The 21,829-nt window shown below is 33.8% G+C and overlaps 1 protein-coding gene across 15 annotated transcripts in view; it reads left to right on the forward strand.

The window, feature by feature from the left end:
- The window catches only part of DMD (dystrophin), a 1,154,126-nt gene that overhangs the window by 590,014 nt on the left and 542,283 nt on the right, over positions 1-21,829 (forward strand). For all 15 annotated transcript variants that reach the window (XM_085210257.1, XM_085210277.1, XM_085210286.1 and 12 more), the window contains one exon: positions 15,014-15,164. In XM_085210257.1, the coding sequence (XP_085066383.1) occupies positions 15,014-15,164 (151 nt within the window). The remainder of the gene's footprint in view (positions 1-15,013; positions 15,165-21,829) is intronic.

The following is a 21,829-nucleotide window of genomic DNA, read 5'->3' on the forward strand; positions in this document are numbered from 1 at the left end:
AGTCTTCTGTAAATACCATGCAAAGACTGGACAATTGAAGTAAAGCTTTTATATATGTGTATATACACTCATATATATACATGCAATTAAAGTGTACAGATGTATATTATACATGCACAGCTAAGCTATTCTATGCATACAGCTGCTGTATTAAATTGCTATTTAAAAAAAAATGATACCAAAAGTTTGTTTGAATTTACATATAAGTTGTTATGGAGATTTTACTTGTGAAAATGAAGAATTTAACAATTAGGATTAAATATGATCTTAGGGATTCTCATTTGAATGCTCCTTCAGTATTGGAACTGATATAAATGGTGTGTTGTGTATGATTTCTAGTAATATGCAGCTTCTTCTGCCTACCAGTTTTCTACTGAGACATACTTATAGTAAATAGAATAAATTAATTACAAAACCATGTAGTACAAGGATGTAATTCCATCTAGTTAAACCCCCTGAAGTGAAGCCTTGAGTTGTTTGCCATGCAAGGAAAGAAAAGCATAGGTAAGTAGACTTTGCTGCTGTGTCAAAACTTTTCCCTGGGGGTGATGTCCAAAAATAAGAAAGATCATTTCATTAGTCTACAGCTTGTTTTATTGTGCCTATTCCGGGCAGCACAGAAAGGCAGTAGGATTTCTTCTACATTTTATCTTCCTTCTCTATTTTGTATGTGTGTGTCTAGAAATGAGCAGCACCTTTTCTTCCTGCTTGATTTCATACAAGCTGAACACCTGCTCTACATCTCCAAGCAGATATATATGAGCCGAAACATTGGAATTTTAAACACTGCTTTCTTAAAATTTAATTTATTTATTTGTCCTTCTATTATTAACAGCACAATGAAAAGATTACTCTAAGCAAATATAAGGCAGATAGTGGGATGACTGCAATATTTTTGTCTGTGTTTATGCAACATGTTGTGCATAGTCAGCTATTTCTTCTGCAGTTATGCACAACTTTCATAACAATTTCAATCTATTCTGTACAGATGCTTTGCTGTAGAAGTCCCATCAATATCAGTAAGGTTGTTAGCTGAAGCAAGAATATGGCTATGACAATCATTAGATTTACCTGGGACTGAACCAGAAATAATCAAGGCCCAAGAACTAAAAATATAGCTTACCAAGCTTCATCAAAAAGAGCTGTTCTTTACAGTATAAAAACCTTAGCATGTTTTTTTCCCATTGCGATTTGAGGGAGGTTATAGACATAGCAATAGACATAGCAGAATGTTCCCCAGAAATTGATCCCCAGGAATTGGCAGGAGCCCGGGAGCCTTTTTTTTTTTTTTTTTTTTTTTTTAAATTAAGGATTTCATTTTCAGGAAAAATCTATTTGACTGTCATCCTGCAAACTGAACTGTGCATCCCTCCTCCCTCCTGATGGGAAATTGCTGTAGCTTAAAGAGCTATTTTGCTATCACTCCTCTATCCACTGGGGACTCTAGCTTTGTGTTTCCTAGTTACAGGAGGAAGGGAAATGAGGTAGCTGTGGAGAACTTACTGCCGGAGCTTCCACAACAGTTAGCTGGATACTCTGATGAGAAAGAGGGGATTTTCAAGTCTTGCGTTTGCACTACAAATAAAGCAAGTGGAATCTCACTGCCTTTTTGTGAAAACCTATTTCAGCACTGTTTTCTACTTCTGTAAACTTTGAGTAACATTAGAAACAATTCTCTTGCTGTCAGTTGTGATAGGCAACATACCGTTGCTGGGACTGAGATGTCGGGTCGTCTTTTGGGGAGATGCTGCCATCTATTTCTGGTGGCTGCCTAGGCTGCTGTTTTCCTTTGACTCGCGTATCTGGCAAGTGGATCAGAAGAGCTGGAGGAAGGCTGTGTTACTAGGCTGGAAGTCTCTGAGATGCCAGCCTCAGGGTAGGGTAGAAAACAGAATTAATAAAGGCGGGAGACTTATAGCCTCTGTAGTATCTCTTGTAAATCCACTTGTTTTAATTGTTGCTCTTAAGAGCATCTCATTTTTTCCTGTGAAAGCTGAGTTGTTTGTTGTGCTAAATGCTAATAATCGTTTCATTCTCACAAAGAGGATTAGTATTAAAATAGATGGATCTGTATTATTCATGCAGAAGCATAACATCTTTCTTTATATATTGTTCACAGCCTTCCTCAATTTTCCTTCCTGCTTAAATGTTCTTTTCTGTAAATTTAATGAAATAATGAACACTGCTGCAGTCCAAGCTATCTAATTATGGTGTCCTGAGGAAAAAGGAAGACTTTCATGGAAGAGTTATGTCCTTATTCCAATCTCCTTAATTTTCTGGGTAAATTACAAGGTCTACATTAGACTCAAATAATTCTATGTTCATGTCTTGGATCCTGGATGTTTTTCCTAAAAAGTGTTTTATGACACAATATAGCTGTAGTCTCCAGGTACTATATCAGCAGAAAGAAATAGGCCAAATTCTATTTTGTTATAATTATTATTATTTTTAAGAAAGAGTTGTACTTCATTCCAGAAATGTTCCTGGTCTTCATCTCTTATAGTAGTTAATGGTTCATTTGCCTAAGAGAGGCATTAAAACCACTAATACTCTTAATGCTGAAGACACGCATCCAGAGCCAGTAGGTGCTAACACAACCTCATCTACATGTTTAAAAAACAGGCAACTCCATCATGCTGCCCAGCTCCTAGTAATAAAATTTCCATAACTTTCTGCTGTGATGTAAGACTTAAAGGATTCATAGCTGTGAATTTTCAAACCAAAGTAGGTCTCTCTAAAGCTTCAGAGTGAGTTATGAAATCTTCACTTGGAGAAATACGCGCTACAGACACTCTGTATAGCATCATGCAGCTCTCTTACTTGTTTACTGAGAAATGAAGTAAGCATTTTTAAATGGTTAGGCCACAGTAGCAGCGGCAAAGTATGGGCATTTTTATCAAGTCTGTTTTAATATATCTGACAGTTCAATTAACAATTATTAACCAACAGTATTGCTGGCTGAGACACTTAATAACAGGAAATCAACCATAACTACTTAGAAATCTATCTTTTCCTCTTCTGCGTAATTTCTTATGCATGGAATGTAGCTCTAGTCCTTTTGGATTGCAATTACATGTTGTTGTATAGGAAAGTAAAGGTTATTGTATTCAAATCAGATGAAAACTGAATATATTAATTATATTACGAAATAGAGCTCTAATGTCTCAATACAAAATTTTAATGAACCAGTAAACAAGCTTATAATATATTGTTAGAACTAATTTAAACACTGCTAATCCAAGTACACAGATATTCTACTAATTACTTCCTTTACTGTGCATGAATAAGTGCTTCTAAATTGAACCAGTCCGTTTAAAAGGAAGCTTTTTTTTTTTAAGCTCCATGTTCCCAGAAACTCTGAGTCCTAAAGGACTGACATATGGACTACATGTGAGATAAAAGTCTTGTAATATTTGAGCTGCTTTTCTCTGATAAATGGACTATGTCTGTTCAACTTCTATTGATTCTTTCTGTGTTGCTCTGTTCCCAGAAGACTAGATCTCTGTTTAGCTTCTGTATTCTAAAAAATAAAAATGCAAAATTTGGCTTCAGATAAGACATAGCTAGAGCCAGAAGTGGTATTAAACTTACCTATTACAGTCTTAGTCTGCACAACCTTACAGTCTTCTTTCAGTAGTACTCTGATTATTATTATTTTTTTTTCTCCTTGGTGATTAAAGAAAGGATGTGCAATTTCTTAATGTAATGCTGGCAGATTTTTTTTGTTCATAAAACAGGTAAAAGGTTTTGCCTCTCCTTTAACAGTTTTATATCACATCACCACTGTACTGTTGGACTCTTTCTGCCTAGAAAAAAAATCATGAAGACAAAAAAATCTTTGCATCTATTTCCCATGGTACAGAACTGGACGTAGCTTCACCTTAACAACTTTTAAGTATAAGCTGCAGAATCTGTGCTAGCTTCACAGCTTTGTTGCTGCTTGAGATCAATGTTAACAAAGGGAAGCACTGTGTGAATGGGATTATTTACTAAACCTCTCTTGAGTTTACTTGTTGACAGTGTTTATGCTTCTGAAAGCTGCCTCTAGAACTGACAACTTTTCTGGAAGTTATTCCATCCAGTCATTCTAAAGTTGCCTGGTTGAGTTAGATCAAGTGGTACTGCAAATGCATACTTGCACTACGAACTTCTCCCTCGTTTGCACCTTGGCATGACTTCAAACAATCCAAATGTGATCTAAGTTCATAAAAAAAACATCTACACTATCCATTGTTATTTCTTTTCAGTGGTAACAAGTTAAGGCTTCATGCTGCCTGTTCATTTTTGGTAACTAATTAGATGCAGGTACGTCCTTCCTTGCCTGGAGATATTTGCTCAAGTAGTCTATGGGCGAATGGTCTTTGGTCTCCAGGTTTGACATCAGAATGTTGAATGTTCAGATTGTTTCATAATTCCTCTTTAACTTTCAAAAGTAGCATATTACAAATTGTATAAGAAAGCAATGTGACTGCATTTCCCTTTTCTGCACTGAAAGCCAGCTAATTTCTGACATTAGTGTACCCCATATCAGAGTCGCTTCTTAGCAATCTATTAATCAGGAGTGCTTAAGATGCTAGAAGATCTGGATCACTTTGTCAGATTGATCCTAAACTGGAGGCTGAAAACTATGTGCTCCAAAGCATTGTGGAGACAAGAGTTTTGAGAGCAGTCCTGCTTTAAACAGTGCACGAAGTGACTGTATGCACATGGGCAAACATTTGAAGGAGAAATGGGAATTACTTGTCAATACTTATAAAATTCCTTTTGTACCCACTGAATATGTTTAAGTTCACAATGTTCTTGTATGAATTTGAACTCCTTATGAGCAGAAAACTTGGTGTAAGTAAAGTAACAGATACACAGAATTCTCTTTGTCCTTTCTGTGCCAGGTTCATAGAGCAGGAAGAAATGTGAATGCTTGCTTTGGATATTGCTAAGGTTAAGTATCTGTGCTATCAAGGGAATCAGCAAATATACATGACCCTGCATTGTCAGTATACCTGTATTTAGCAAGCACTGCATCTATACTATCTTTGTATAAATGTAGAAACTTATATTATCTGATCTCTACATTAACTGTAAAGGAAGACTAAAATGACTAGGTGGCTTTCTGACCTCCACTGGAGTCCATATGCTCAGATGAATCTCATTTGCAGTGGAGGTAGTCCTCATTTTGTGCAGTTTCTGAGTTAATAGTTTTTACAACTTCATGATCTAGAAAATTCTTGGCAACTTGTCTTCCTGATCAAGGTTATTTCAAGGTTATCCCTGCTTTGGCAGGGGGGTTGGATTCTGATCTCTGGAGGTGATCTCTCTCAGATATGAACCCCTGCGATTCTGTGGTTCTGTGATTTGTCAGTCATGCTTCCTTGCTACAAAACTTTGTAATCTGGTGAATGGATGATTAGAAATGTGATATAAATAGTGCATTATATACCACTTTGTCTGTATGTGTAGTCATATGCATGTTTTTATATGATTAGAAAGACAGTATACATGAGCATATATAAATGTTTCTATATGCGTATATATATAATACTAGATACCATAAGTCCTGTTTCTGAAATTTTCAATGTCAAGCTTGATGTTTTATTCCTTTTTTTTTTTTTTAAGTATTCTTTTCCAATTATGTATATTGTAAACTCTTAACTGTGCAGACTATCCTGTTTCCAAAGAAAAAATCTGTTTGTGCCCCCTGAACTCATGCTCTGCTCCATGTCCTGCCTTCCAGCAGCCAGCCAGTTCTCCTTTTCTCCGGGAGACAAATGGAAATGAAAGACTGGAGGTGGAGCTAATTAATTGGCTAAATCATAATTTAATAAGTACAATAAATTATAAATTGATAGATTGCAATCTTACAACTCTTAGGTTAACTAAACTAATACGGGTAACTATTTTTTTTACCTCTTTTTGGCCCTTTGTGTCTACACGCCTTTTCTTTTTAGATCTGAGACCTAAGGTTGAGATACCTGTGCAACGTTTGCTCTCCATTTGTAATAAACTTGATCCATCTGGACACTGTAGAGATTGCATTAAATTTAGTCCACTGTAACCATTTATCTGGGATGCCTGGAGATCCATGCTACCTTGGCTGCCAGTGTGGCAATCTAATCATTCTCCACTGAGAAGATCGCAACAGTAATTACATCTAAAAGCAGCACTCTGCCACCAGAACTGGTATGGCTGGGAATACATTTCAGAGTGTTCACTGTATTGCCTATACCACATCCATCAAGATTGCATCTTCCAAACAGATATACACAGTCAATCTTCAAAAACTGAAGGGAAAGAGTTCTGCTTTTGAATCAGTCTCAAGCATAGAAATGAAATCCACTTACTCATTTGCTGAGTTACACTATTGGATAAGAAATACAGAAAATATGTTGGTGTATATTAGCTTCAAATCAACAATGTGAAGAGGAATAAATATAAAGTCAATAAATATAAAGAGAAAATATAATTATCAGCAGCGAATGTATTTCCTGATCTCTAAAGAATACGTTTTTGTCATTAGAAGGTCTTACTTGTCTAGGAATATATTGTGTTGACTTGAAAGTTAATGACAAGGGAAATGCTTATTGGGCTTGTGATAACATGTAGGCACTTTGCTCAAGACTTCATAATTTAGCTCTGGGAGTGAAAGCAATCATTCTATTTTTCACATAGTTATCAAATTACTGAGCAGTCTATTCTCTGCTTCGCCTTCTCTAGAATGTAGATAGTAACATCCTGGTATTTACTCTTTTAGGAATTTCATAAAATCATAGAATGCCTGGGTTGAAAAGGACCACAATGATCACCTAGTTTCAATCCCAGCGCTATGTGCAGGGTCACAAACCACTAGACCAGGCTGCCCAGAGCCACATCCAGCCTGGCCTTGAATGCCTCCAGGGATGGGCCATTCATAACCTCCTTGGGCAACCTGTTCCAGTGTGTCATCACTTTCTGGGTGAAAAGCTTCCTCCTAGGAAGCTATACATCGTTCAAATTCTCCATATTGTCTGATTTGCACAATCATACTTTCAAACCAAAATGGCTTTGGTTGTATTCATGATATAAGAACATCTAGCTTTAGAAGTTATAATTAAGAGTATCTAAGGTCTTTCATTTTTCACGAGACTGACATGCATAATTTAACTCAACATTTATGCAATAAGAGCAATAGATGGAGGCAAAAGATGCAATCAGCATATATATGTTTATAGAGAATATACGGTTGTGTATAAACATAAATAAAATCTCTGTTAACCACTCCCATTTAAAATTTCGATCTATTGCATGGCAGTACTTGACAGTGTTTTGGGACCACTCCCATTTAAAATTTCGAACTTGACAGAACCTTTCATCTTAGGTTCATCTATTCTTCTACTTTTTCCTGTTTATTCTGAATACTACAAATACTTTATTTAACTACAGTAAGTGATTATTTACCAAAAAGCAAGTATTCAAATGTCACACTAAAAATATGCTGTACAGTAGGATTTTTGTTTGTTTTTCTATTGTAGTAATTAGTATCACAAATATTTAAGATATTTAAAATATCACAGATATTTAAGATCAAGCTTTTAGTTTCAGAAAATTAGTACTGTTTACTATATATTTCTTTTGCAATAAAACCTAGCAACAGTTACTCGGATTTAAGATTCTTGTCTTCAATGAATTCTCCAAGTGGAAGGGAAAAGGTTTTTTAAGTAACATTTCATTATTAACTTTCAAGAAAAGTACATCACTTATAACTGACTGAAAAACTCTTGAAAGGTAAAAATTAACCCAAATACAAGCACCAGTATTTTTAGAAGATAATGTTAAATCCTCTACTACTGCTACGATTTTAGTGATACTGATTTTCTTATGCCAATGCGTGTGTTTTTGGATGGATTTGCCACACCTTAAATGGGATAAAACGTGTATGCCTGTAACGTCTTTCAGGCTCAGGGAGTCAACAGTTAGCATAAACCAGTATCATCAGTTTTCTGCTTCTCCTCCTGCTCTGAAGCCACGATGCAGAGGGGCTTTGAGATAGGCAGTGAATGCAGAGAATTGAACAATGCAGTTTTGGGGGATACATCATACTTTATAACAGATTGAACTGAGAATTTATAGTTCTGTCATGGGAAATTACAAGATTTAAGTACTTTGTAGTAATTACAGGCAAGTTCTTGGGAGACATCCTGTAATGTATGCCCTCAGTATTACACGTACTTATGCTCTGGGCCACAAATTCACTGAAATTAATTTTTTATTTATGAATTATGATATGGGTAATTTGGGGGAATCTGTTAGAGCTGTCTTCCCCAGTAGGGCATGACTTGTCATTTTCCAATCATTTTGAGTGTAAATCCAGGCTGTAGAAACCATCATTTGTTTTTATTCATTTAGTCTTAAAATTTATAACACATGCAATTATTACGAGTTTCCTCTAAATTTATAAGTTGCAGTCAGCACGTCCAGCCCCAAATGGAAAGAGAGGAGTGGATGTGCAGAAGAGCAGTCACCATGTTTCTGATCTACCAAGTGTTAGAACTGTAATGATGTACTGGTGTGTCTTAGTTAAGAGTACGGTGTCCACTGTTACCCACTGTGAGGATGAGATGCCTGAATGCCTTTTACATGCAGGCACATATACTAACTTGGATTTCTATGAAATTGAGCCACTGTTCTTTTCATGCTTTATTTAATATGTATGATTTCTTATCATGGCAATTTAATATAGTTTAACTTTGGCAAACTATTAAATTTGTGGGTTTATTACCAATTGCATTAATATATTTTGTATAAGGCTTTGCAATATGCTGATGCTTTCCCTGGGTCATGATTAATCAAGTACTTTTTATTTTCTCTGGAGAAAAGCTGTTACCTGCTTTAAATCCAGGTGCCTAAGCAAAGTTTGCTAAAATACAAGATATCATCTCTGCTCTGATGATGGAAAATCCTCTTGAAAATAAAAAGTTAGAATCCTGATATTCAAATTCATATGCATCATAAATAACTACTTAGTGTTGGAGAGCAACGTATGGTTAATGAATGTATAAACTATTGACATGTCATCTGTTAAAACCCAGCGGAGTTTTGGTATAATAATTAATTGCATTTTTTTTAAGTTTCTTGATATCTCTGACTTTGTAAAAATGAATTTGCATGACTAAAAATTAGCAATGACAGGCATGATCTTGCTTTTTTGTAGCCAGTTAAATTGTCTTTGTCTTTGGTACAGTGAGTGACACTGAATGTTATGATGTCAGAGTCTATGTGATGGGAAACTTACTTAGAGACTTCAGAGGAAAAAAATTCAATGCAAGTCAACATGGAAATACGTTTATAACTTACTTGCAAATTATACTGTTTATATTTTATATGTGATGCTGTTTTCGGGGCAGATGAGATAAATAATATTTAGTAGTAATGGGCAACATTTTTCTAATGGTTATTTTGGTTGCCATTTAGTTTTTTTATTTCTCATCAATTGCTGTTTTGTGGGTGAAAGTCATGGTATAGAGGTGTGAATAGAATCTGTACAGCTGAGACTTGTCCCGGAACGGATCTGTAACATACAGCAACAGCTGGGAGCAAGATCTAGATGTATTGGTGTCTAAAAAGTGATCACCAACGTGTATAGTCTAAACTCAGTGAAGATATGTAAATCTAACGCTCAAAAGACACAAATTCTGTGAATTAAAATGAAAACATTAAATCCTCTGAAAATAGGTTAGCTTTTCCTTTAAGCAGTTTTATTGTAGAAGTCACTGGATAAAAACAGGTTTTTGTGTATTATTATCTCTAAGAGTGGCCCTAAGTATTAAAGTTAATGCTTTCACATACTAATACATAATTATTTATAGTACTTTGAAGTTCCATGTATTAGCACAAGGTACTAATTGTGCTGAATCAAGTTGACAAATTTGCATAATTTGTAGGTTAACATTAGCATAATCCTGTGGTACATTGTTTAGCAACACTATAGAAACAAAAATTCACTGAATGTATTTACAGTATGATGATGAAGACTGCATATCTCTAACAATAATAATTTCCGTGATGTAAGCCACGATACTTAGGAAGGTTTAATTGGTAGTGTTCTCTTTTATGCGGGTCTGTGAAGGTTCACTAAAGAGGAATAGGTCTTGGACATTGATTTTGAAGATTATGAAGGAATTATTTCAAAATTTCAAGGAATGAATTGTAACACAGAAGCAAAGTGAAAATTATTTGCTTTAAGGCCACAAACCAAAAACCTTTTGCAGTCTGTCTAATGTTTGTGATTTTCTTTTACAGAGTAGTCTTTTCTTCCACCATTTTTGTAGCTTCCTGAAACTGGCAGCCTTGGGACTTGGAACATCAAGCATAATCATATTGATAAAGTTCCTCTGAAAGTAAATCTGAGTAAACATCTGCAAATTTTTTTGTGCAATGTCATGTGCAATTCTAGCAAGGAATTTCAGTTTTTGCTTATAGCTAATTTGATGTTGGTTTTTGAGCAGCTTTACCCCTCAGCTCCAAGTGAAATACAAAGATTCTGTAGAGTGATAATTTTTGAAGGAATAAGAGTGCCAGTATTTTTGTGACTTAATGCAAATTGGGCTGCAGATTATTGCAGAGGGAAATTGCTCCTTCAAGGTGGTGCTTAACATGTTCCCTTCTGGGATGTCAATGTAGTCAAGGTGTGCTCACTGTTTTTCACATGTTAATTTTAATGTACTCAAATTAGAGAAATGAGGCTACCTTAATTAGTATCAGAGCTTATGTACACTGCTTAATCCCTTTGCAGTATATGCAAGTCATTCAATATAGATTATAATGAATCTATATAGAACTTAATGCTTGGCTTCAGGGTGCCCACTTGTGCCTTCTTATCAAGCATATGCTAGGAGAAACAGAACAGTGTGACTAGTAGAAGAGGAAAGATATTGCTGCCCTGATATTGGACAGTCATCTACAAGCCACTCCTATTCAGCAGATGAAGAAGATGAGTGATGAGTGAACATCACTTACTTACTTATTTATTTTAGATCAATGATTTGTTTCTGATGGTAAACAAGACTGGCTCCCTAGATGAGAGTATAATTGCAAGTCTTTCCTTCCCTCCAAATGGTTTGGTTGGGACTCCTGAGGTAGACATACTCTTCATGAATTTTCATACTCCTCGGAGGATTTTGCTTTTTATGAACTCGCTTATGAATTTTTATTATCTGCATTCTTCTGTGCCAAGACTTTAACATCCTAGCAGCTCAGTGTTTGTAGTTAGCTGTTTTTGTGGGTTTTGAACGTACAGTATGCTAACAGGATTGCACATGGTAAAACATACAAAATAAAAATAAACATTTTAAATGTTAAAAATCTATAAAGTAGTGGTGTATATAAAATATTGTATTACACAGATTAAACGGGGAACCCTCACTTAGAAATACCAGAGATGGTCCCCAAAACAGAATTTAAAATGGAGCTGCTTCTGTCTCTACAGCAACATTGACATATCTCTTGTCAGTGTGACTGAGTTTGGATACGCCTAATCAGCAAAGGAGCACTAATTTATTTGTTTGTTTGTTTATTTGGGTGGATTTACCTGTCCATAAGTTCTCTCTATATATTTTTTTTTTTTTACTGACGTATAATATTACTCTATACTTATACTGAAGGTAACAGTATTTGGCTTCTTGTTTTTTAAGACCTAATAACAAGCACTAATATTTCAACTTGTAAATGTTTACTTTTTAATAATTTTGTACGTGTGCTCTCAGTGCAGTTTTTCTCTTCTCTCTCTTTGCAACTCTTATAAGCCAAAGCAAATGGAGGAGGGATGGAGAGTGGCAAGATTCAATTTGCAAGAGCTGGAATGCAAATTCAGTGATAACTAACATCAACTCTCACTGAATTTTTGCATTTAAGCTGCTGATAAACTTCCTCATGCTGAGAAGAGTAATTTCATTTTCCAAGGAATAGGAGGAGTTCTGTTTTAATGTAGTGTTCGAAATGAGAAACCATACTGGACCAAAAAAAATGGATTTTAGGTTTTATTTTCTGGGTGATTTTCTTAAATGTAAAATAAGACATTTCCATTTAATTTAGACTGAGGTCACTGGTAAAAATGGGCTTTTCAGTTGTGTCTAGTCTGCTTCTGCAAAATAGTGTGGTAATTGAAAAATCATCACAGACATTTTAATAAGTGAATTAAGTGAGTAACTACAGTTCTTAACTGGATCAATAGTCTGTTTGCTTACAGTGACTAAGAAATTCATCATATGTAGCAGTTCTTGAACAACTCCTGTGTTCATCTGTAGCAAACTAGGGCAGTCGTAAACATTACCAGGGAATCTTAATGTACCTCTTCCCAGCAACTCAAACATTTTAAAGAGTTTTTTACTGTGATTATGGCCAAGTTTCAAAAGAGCAATGAAAACTAGACAACATTGAAGCCAGTGGTTCGAAAACTGTCACATCTTCACTTGGCATACCTTTATGAAGAGAGAAAAAATGTAAAGGACACAATTGATAGGGCAAAGGTGGAAGCAAATACCTAGCCATCTGAAGAGGGTAATACTATATGAAAGGAAGAAAATACATTAGAAAGCTGTGGTGATTACAGCTTTTTTTGTAGGACGTGTTTTCAAATGAAACTGTTCTCTGTGTTCAAAGAAAAAAATATTTTGAGTCCATGCACTCTGATTGTTCTTGAAAAATGTTTTGTAGTACTCAACCTGATGGCTCAACAGCAATTTTCTACCAACTACTACTGTGTATAAATTATTATGTATCTGTATCTATTTTTTATTCTTAAATAGATACAGGTTTTGCACACTTCATTTAGTTATTTTTATTTGGCCCTTTCTGACAATTTCTTTGTTATTTAGGTCTGGTTCCCAAAATAAAATGAATGAATGTATGAATGCTATTCATGTTATTGAAATAACAGCCTCACAATATACCAAAAACTTAAAACAGCTTGCTTTTATGGGGAGCAGAGATTTCAACTTTTGTTGAAAGACAAGCTTATCCTTAAGCTGAGGATAACCAGTTCAATAAACCAGTTTTTATACTTGCCTCTTTTTTTTCTTTCTATGTATTTATTGGTTTTAATTAGCAAGATTGTGTATTCTGAAATTTGTGAAGAATTTTATTTGTCCCAGGCTGCATCTTTCTCTATCTGTCACCACTTTTAAAGGTATTGAGTGTATTAATGTGGTCAGGTCTGAGCACTGACATCTTCTTTGATGTGGCTTCAGCAGACAGGCAGCCATATTAAATTTGAGAGAATGAAGATTTCCTGAACTATTCTGATAGTTTGTATCTGTTTTCATTCAAGTTTACTGATCACATTGTCATTTAGTTGAGTAATTTGAAGTATTTGGTATATTTAGACTGCATAGGACTAAGGAGCAACTATTTTAAATTAAATATAGGTTCTAGTGTTTAGCAGCTATTAACCTTAGGGCCATGAATCAGATTGTGCTTGAGATATGAAATGAGTTGATTCACAGATGGATACAGGTTAGTTTGCTGCTCTTCTATGCAAAATTTAATTTACAAGAACTCTGCTCTACTCTTATTTTAAAACTTTTTTTTAAGTGTTTTAATTAAAAAAAAATTCCATTCCTGCCCATTTTATGAACAAACTGATAGAGTAGTTTTATCTAAACTGCCTAAAGCGATTAAACACTTTTTTAGGGGAAAAAAAAAAAATATATATAGTATTATCTGTCTCTTTTATGTGTTCTCTATCTCATAGTCAGTGTACAAAAGTATAAAGTTGTTGTTTCGCTGTTTGCTAGTGCAATTCTGTTTTGTATCTTTATCAAAAAGGGTTACCATGAGTAAAAAATTCTCTACCTTATGTAGATGGTTAGAAGGGGTATAGTGCTATTCACGTTGTATGGTATTACAAAATTTTAAAATGTGTGAACCAAATTGGCATGTGTAGCTCATAGAAAATGGAAAACAAACAAACAAACAAAAAAACCTTACATTTTCTTCTATTAAAAAAAAAACAACATACAATAGAAGAGATGGTCTGTATTTCTGTTAGCAACCTGGCATGTTTGGTGAAATAGTCTTTCACATTCTAACAGTCATATAGTTTGTGTAAAGTTAATTGATCATCTTTGTCGCAATCCTTTAAGTACACTCAAAAGCCTATTGTAATCCTATAAAAGAGGGTTATTAAACTAAACAACAGTAACATGTTTCATGATAATATGCTAACAGAGCATTCTAGCTAATCTCCTCAACAGCAATCCAAAACGTAAAGTAACTGCATTCCTTATGACATGGGCCATCTGCAAAATAAACAAACTCTGTTTTAATTTCATGTCTTTAGTACTTCTCAGGGCCTTGAGCAAACAGATTGACTAGTCACTGAACAAAAAATACATTAGATATGCCAAAGCACTATAGGTACTTACGTGATCTTATGTGTAGTGAACTTCTACAGTGCAGATGATAGTAACAATTTTTTCATCTTTACTTACTATACAAAAGCTGGATTTAAATATCTTTTGTTTCAAGCATCCTTGTATTTCAGGCATTTCTATTTTTGCATAACAGTCTTTACCAAATACTCAAATTTAAGTAAAATATATATAAAAATATTTATATATACATGAGGGGTTAATAAAAATAAAGTGAGAATACTTCCTTTTCACTCCGGAAGTGAAAATTCCTTTGAAGGATGTTCCATTTTCTTTTCAATAAGTATAGATGGACATTTGTACCCTCTGGGGAGGCACACAGTAAAATTGGAGCAGAATTGTACTGTATGCCTAGGATTCTGAAAACATGATATGACCCACAGAATTTGTCTGAAACATCAAAGGAGTTTAAAAATTGATAAGACACTGATTTTTAGCACATGTGCTTAATGATGCCGAAGTACTACCATGTTTCCATTTAATATAACTGTTAGGAATGTTAATCTATGGTGCCAGCAACAATACAGGAAATTTAATCTGAGACATCTAACATTTTTTCTTTTTTCCTACAGTCAATAATTATTGTTACATTATTTCATCTTTTATGCTTGCAGACGCTTTGACAAATCCATGGAAAAATGGCGACTTTTTCATTGCGAAATGAAAAGCTTCAATGAGTGGCTAACTGAAACTGAAGAGAAACTGTCAAGAGCACAGATAGAGGCTGGAGATGTGGGTCATGTGAAAACCAAGCAATTTCTCCAGGTAGGATTTGATCAACTCTTTTCCTCTTGTCAATAATTAGATGTTTGCTGGTCTGGAAACTCCATAGTTTTGCAGTTCATTTTAGGTGGATTTCTAGTGTTAGTAGCTATTTTGGTAAGGTATTTCTGTTGTCTTTATTAACTAGTTTGTTTTAAAATACATTTAGAGTAATAATAATGATTAAAAAAAAGTTAAGGAAAATATAACATGTTGTACTGCAGTACTTCCATAGATACAGACTCATTTGATCTTCATTTGACTGATTTCCATGTGATATCAGTCATATACATGATTACATGTATATATACATGATTAGCAAAAATATCAGGCTTTATTTTTAAATCATGTGTAAGATATGTGTTTAACAACTGAGCTGTAACATAAATATTTCATGAATTGTGTCTTACACGTACCTTGATATTTTGCCTGTTTCATGTTTTAATCAAAGAACCTTGAGGATGCATTTTGTCAAATGCTGTGTGACAGAATAGCCACTTAGTTCCTATGTGTCCAGTTCCAATTTGTATGCTTCTCATCTTGCAGGCTCTTTGAGCATCATAAGGAAAATAAAAAAACTCTAGTTTCTGGTTATTTCATTTCACTCTTATATGATTGAAATGGTAATGGATTTGAAGAATTAATTCTAAACTGATGTTTTGCAAGTTGATAGGTTCAGCTGAATAAAATGGCTTGACTAAGCTCAAATTTCATGTTATAAATTACTACTGGTGCATAAGAAAAAAAATCACTGTTAAACTAATAATCATTTTTACATTGAATTGCTGGATTGAATTACTGGATTTATGGTTGAAGGTAGTTAGGTCTATGTAATATAAAAGGTACAGCTTTTTATCTAAATTCAGGAGAACCAATCCTTTGGGCTTCTACTCATTTTTGGCCTACAGATTTTGTTTGTTTGTTTTGTTTGTTTGTTTATTAATCTTTTCTTTTGGATTTTAAGATTTAAAGATGCCTTTTTTAAGCTATAGGCTGCTATTTCTTGACTGCGAAACTGCAGAACTGAAAAAAACAAATTGTGCAGTGCAAGCACAAGAATTGCTGTTAACTGTTAGGTAATACTGAAATAAAGCTGAAAGAAGTTACTAATTGGTAAATATTTTTCTATGAATTACTGTTGTGACTTCGAACACTGAGTAAGTCTAAAATCTGACTGAAAGAAAAGCAATAGAATGTTATCGAGGCATTAAAGATGCTTTCTAAAACATATACAAAAGGTAGTGGAGATCATGTCTATTTCCAAGTCATTGAAGTTTTGTCTCCCTTTCTCTGTCGCACAGTTTTATGTATTTCTTTGAAAAAGTGATAAAAGAATAAACTAAGACATGCGTATGTGACAGATAGTAATATTGTGGCACAAAGGCTTACCCTTTCCTCTGCTTTGCCTTGTCTGTTCAATCACATTTCTAGACACTATTCTAGTATCCATGAGTAGCTTGAAGTGTACGCTTACAACAGTGGAAAGTGTTTCTTCTTTTTTTGCTAACACCTTTCTAAAATGACATTTTTCCTCTATGAAGGGATTGTTCTTTGAGGGTGTCCAGATCCAAGTTGTGTTACAGGTGGTTTAAATGCACGAGGTGTGTTAGAATATTTCACAGTCCCAACAGATTAGAAACTTTATTTTCTTATCCTAGTAGAGAAAGAAGCTCATGTTGAATTGAATATCAGTCTGTAAGACCTTGACATAATGCCCTGAAAGCTTAGATTTTATTGTAAACGTATTTCCTTCTGTTCTACATTTTTCTTTTACCTAGCCTCCTCAGGTTATCCATTTGTTATTTTCCTATGCATTATATGAGATAGATATTTATTTTTTATATATACTTAATATATAGGAACAATGCAAGTATTTGAACATACGCTATTAGGGTGGATTTCTAACAAAATTTAATATTGGCAATCCATCAAGCTTTTCTTTCTCTTTCATTTTCGACTGTGTTAGACATCTCAAGAACTCATTAATTTATCTACCTAAAATCTCATTTAGTTCAGTACAAAAGCCAAAATGGCATTTTTTAAGAACATTCGCATAACTTGTAAATATTACAACTAACTTCAAGAATGTAATCGAGTGTTAGGTAACATTTATTTGTGAAAGTGTGTTTAATCTGAAGTTCATTGGTACAGTTCCCTTTGTCTCCATCTTTATTTTGTTGATTAGCATAAATAATCTGCATCTCACATGACATACTTGTTGACAACGCTTTGCATCAAGAAAGTCTCTTGTTTGAAAAGTATTAGGCTTCTTTGAGGCAAAAGAGATCATTAGAATTTCCATTAGATTAAACAGTTAAAACAGCTGAGCATTTTGATTTACTAGATTAGCAACTTGTTTAATTAATGAGAGTGTGCTGTTTAGTGAACCATATTTAGAATTAACAGGATTTGCCCAAAAATTCTTTCATAAGCAATTGAACAGTTTTGAATTCAACTAAAACTGTTTTAGAAAAAAATACAGAAAATATTCAGATGTGTATTGCTATTTCTAGGCAGGAATATTTTGGAAAATAAAAATTAATGTGTTCATTGACATTCAGTTACTACATAGAGTAAAATATTAATGTAAAATGAAACAGTCAAAACTACAATTAGGTGATTATGTTGATATAGATTGAGAGATTAGGGTTTTTTTTGTTATTCCTTTTTGCTACACAGTGCAGTGGGATGATATTATACTACATTTATTCATTATCTATCAGGCGAACAAAATCTGGTAAGAGAATTGTTATTTTCAGATCATGAATACTTAACTACTGTTATTGCAAATTTTTTGCTGTTTAAAAAAAATCATTTTAAGAAATTGTAATTGACTTTTTAATTAGGAGACACAAGCTTTAAAGAGACGTTTTAAAGATAGCACGTCATATAATCCTTTTGAAACATATTGAGCTCTGTCCTGAAAGTAGTTAAAGATATATATTTTTTTCTCATTACTGTGGCTGAAAGGATTTTCTGTCTTTTCACTGCTTAATGTGTGGGGACTTCACTTCTTCAACTTCCTCCATTGGCATTTAGTTTATACACACTTACTATTGTGCCAAGACCAAGACGTAGCTCAGTTTTATCTACTCCCTGGTCTTTATTCCCATCTGTTCTCATGGTCCGCAGTCATGTCACCAGTGGGATTTCATTTTGGTAAAGTACAGCTGCTATTTTCTAATCTGCTTTCATATGATAGCTGGAGAACTTGACTCTTTCTTATATGCCTGTGCCTCTTTCTGGAACACAAGATCTCAAAGTACTGTAGTTCTGACAGTGAGGTTGTCTTGTACCATCATCAGGGTAGCTCAGGTATTATGCTTTATGGTTGGATCTTACTATGGCTGGAAGTTAAAGTACTGTTTGCCATCATCTTGTGGTCTGTCATGCAGCTTCTATCTGTATTCATTTCAAATGCATAAAACCAACCAACAAAAAAAAACACCATGTAGGAAATTAATGCCATGCTAATGTGGATGAAAGAGGTAGATAACATTTAATACGATGGTATCTGTTTGACTGCAGGAGGGCATGGTTTTCAGATGCCATAGAAAAAAATGCTAAGAGTTGCAGAAATGAATTCTTTGAAACTTTGAGAACTAGACAATAAAATTAAGTAAGTTCCCAAATCATTATTTGGGAATTTAAATGTATGTTCTTATTTAAAAAAATGCGTACAGGTCATACAGAATATTTGCTCCTTACACAGGAACAATTAAGAATTTGGCTATTTCGTATCTACTCTGAGGACTCAGGTTTAATGTTATCATTTTGGCTGCTGTTTTTTTTTTTTTGTTTGTTCAGTTGGTTTAATGGTAAAATAATTAACTCTGGTCATTCAGAGCAAGGGCTGGACTTTATACCTTCTTTTCTATAATTTACATGTTTCAAAAATATTCCTTATAGTTATTAATTTCTAAATTACTGACCTCAATTTATACACATAAATATCAAGGATTCTGTTTAGTTTTGAAGGTCACAGGTGACCTTAAGACCAGTAATTTTTTGAAACTTTGGGGTGTTGGGTTTGTTAATTATGCTTTGCCCTCTGAGCATACTGTGGTTAGTGAAACGGTTTGTAAGTTACATGTCTCTCTTAAATTGTTCACACATTGAATTGGTCAGAATAAATGTTTTCACATACTTATAAAAGTCTGTAACAGAACGTGAATGACTCGTACCTTCTTTAGACCTTTCTTCCCTATAATGTCAGAAACTTCACATTGTTTTCCTTGTAGATGTTGGAAGCAAAAAAATCCACAAAGAATCCAGGCTTCAGTACTGAAAGTCATGGTCATGCTAATAATTCTTCTCTTTTATATCTAAATTGGATTATATGGATATTGATGATTTAATAACCACTACATTTAAACAGTTATTTCTGGAATGTAACACAAATGGAATCAGAGAATATGGGAGAAAGCAAATGTTTCAGTGCTTGAGGCCACACATTCTCATACCACAAAAAAAAAAAAAAAAAAAAAAAGTGGCAACTGAGTAGATGGCTTGTGCTATCTTTTCCCAAATGTAAAACTTGTAAAAATAAAATATTGTATATAATGATTTTGGATTTCATCTTATACATTTTGTGTTTTAAAGTTCTATCTGTACAGTGCAAATAATCCCTGATTTTCCTTGTTCTGTTTGTCTCCTTTTGAATCCAAATGATTCAGTTTTGTCCATTTGAATCAATTTTGTTTCATCTGGTTCAGTTTTGAATTGTAGGTTTTTTGACGCTATGCATTAATTTCAGAGAAATAAGGGAAAATAAATCAAAGAGAAGCCAATTTGGCTTTCCCCTCCTTTTTTCAGCATAGTCTTTAATTAGAAAGGTTATGGTATGTATTACAGTATTTGTCTCATTGTGAGTTCACATATAGCATTATTTTAGAAGGAGTGTATTGTTGACTAATATTTCATTAACAGTAAAAGTATACAATGGCTTTGAAATAGTTTCCAGTGTCTCGATGTTTTTTGTTTTGTTTTGTTTTTTTTCATAAAGTTCTTACAATTTTCACATCCTTACAAGTAATACATTTTTGGATGTATGAAACTCCTAAAACCCTTCCTTTGCTGTTAAATGATTCCTCACATTTGTTGTTGCTACTAATGGCGATGATGTAATGTTGAAATAGTTTATCCTGTATTTGTAGTAAAGATATTTTATTGTCATATCAAGCTATGAGAAGCATTGCCTTGTAATTATAACAGATATTTAATTTCTTCCCAACTGCATATGTTTCTATATTATTCTTCATTCCTTATTTAATGTATCCCATTAAATTTTTTTACACAAGTTGTTGCTACTGGTAGTGGGACATTAAGATACCAGAAGAAATAACAAACTTAAAGATGTTAGTGTGATTCTGCTAACTCTGGCATCAGTAGTTAAGAATTTATAGTTCATATTCAGATTTTGTTGTAAATCCTGGCATTGGTTATTCAAATAACCAAGTTAAATCTTGTTAAGTATGTAATTTTGATGAATTTTTCAAACATTTTATTATGAAACTCTTTTAAATAATTATTAAGACAGAGATGCAAGAGATGTCTTTTTTTTTTTTTTCTTTTTCCTTTTTCTTTTTTTATAAACATGAATAAACCTGTTTTTTTCCCTGTCTTGGAGCAAACAGTGTTCTTGGACACCTTCCACTAGTAGATTTGTGACAGTCTCACTTTTTGGGTATTCATTTTCACTAGCTTTAGTAGGTTAAACGTGTAGCACATAAGGACCTGGAAGGGAGTCTGGGGTTTATACCCATTTTGGAAATATTTTTTTGGAAATGTGTGCAGAATAGAGGAAATGGAGGATGCTGTTTTTTTTTTCACTCAAATGAATCTTGATTGATTTCGTGGCCAGTTGGAATGTTTAAAATCAATGACATATAAAAAGATAATACAGTTTAGCTTAAACAAACAATACTTTTGCCATGGTAGAAATGCAGTTAATCTGAACACCTCTGGTAAGTTTCAGAAGCGAGTGACTGAATTAATTACTGCTTTGAAGGATAATTATGTTGGTTCTTTTGCCTAACAAAATATCTGTGTGGGGTTTGCTTTTTTCAAAAGTACTTCTCACATTGAATCAGTGATCAATATGGCATGATTAAGTCTGCAGGCATTGAGCATAGATGTGAAGATAAGATCCAACAGTAAAAATGTATGAGGCTTGATTTGTGTCACTTAAAGGCTGGCTAACCTGAGTGGCTTTCTATACTTCTGATGTGAATGATTAGCCGTTACAAGTTGTTTGTGTTAAACAATTGCGGAAAGCTAAGATTCTCAGCAAGAAACTTTCAATACAAATTAGTTATATAAATATCAATAATTGTAAAGAGGTTTTGCTGTAGCGCCTTTCATGGATTTATTTAGCTTACTTAAAACTTGAATCACAACAAATTTTATGAATCCTTTCAATCTTACCCAGCTTTTAAACACCAACTTATTTTCGACTAAGACATTAAAGATTTTTTTCTTGCATTTTCAGAGGCAAAATCATTCTTGCGTGAACTAAGGAAAAAAAATCAGTAGATTTTTTTTCTAGAGAGCAAGATTCTATCTAAATTTGACTAAACCGTACAAGAGCTTTCCATTATTGCAAACACATCTGTCAGCATCCTTAGCACACATTAAAATCTGTTCTGAACGTATTTGGTATTTCTCAA

This window comes from Meleagris gallopavo, chromosome 1 (genome assembly GCF_905368555.1).
Source record: "Meleagris gallopavo chromosome 1, MGAL_WU_HG_1.1, whole genome shotgun sequence".
In the NCBI taxonomy this organism is placed as follows: domain Eukaryota; kingdom Metazoa; phylum Chordata; class Aves; order Galliformes; family Phasianidae; genus Meleagris; species Meleagris gallopavo.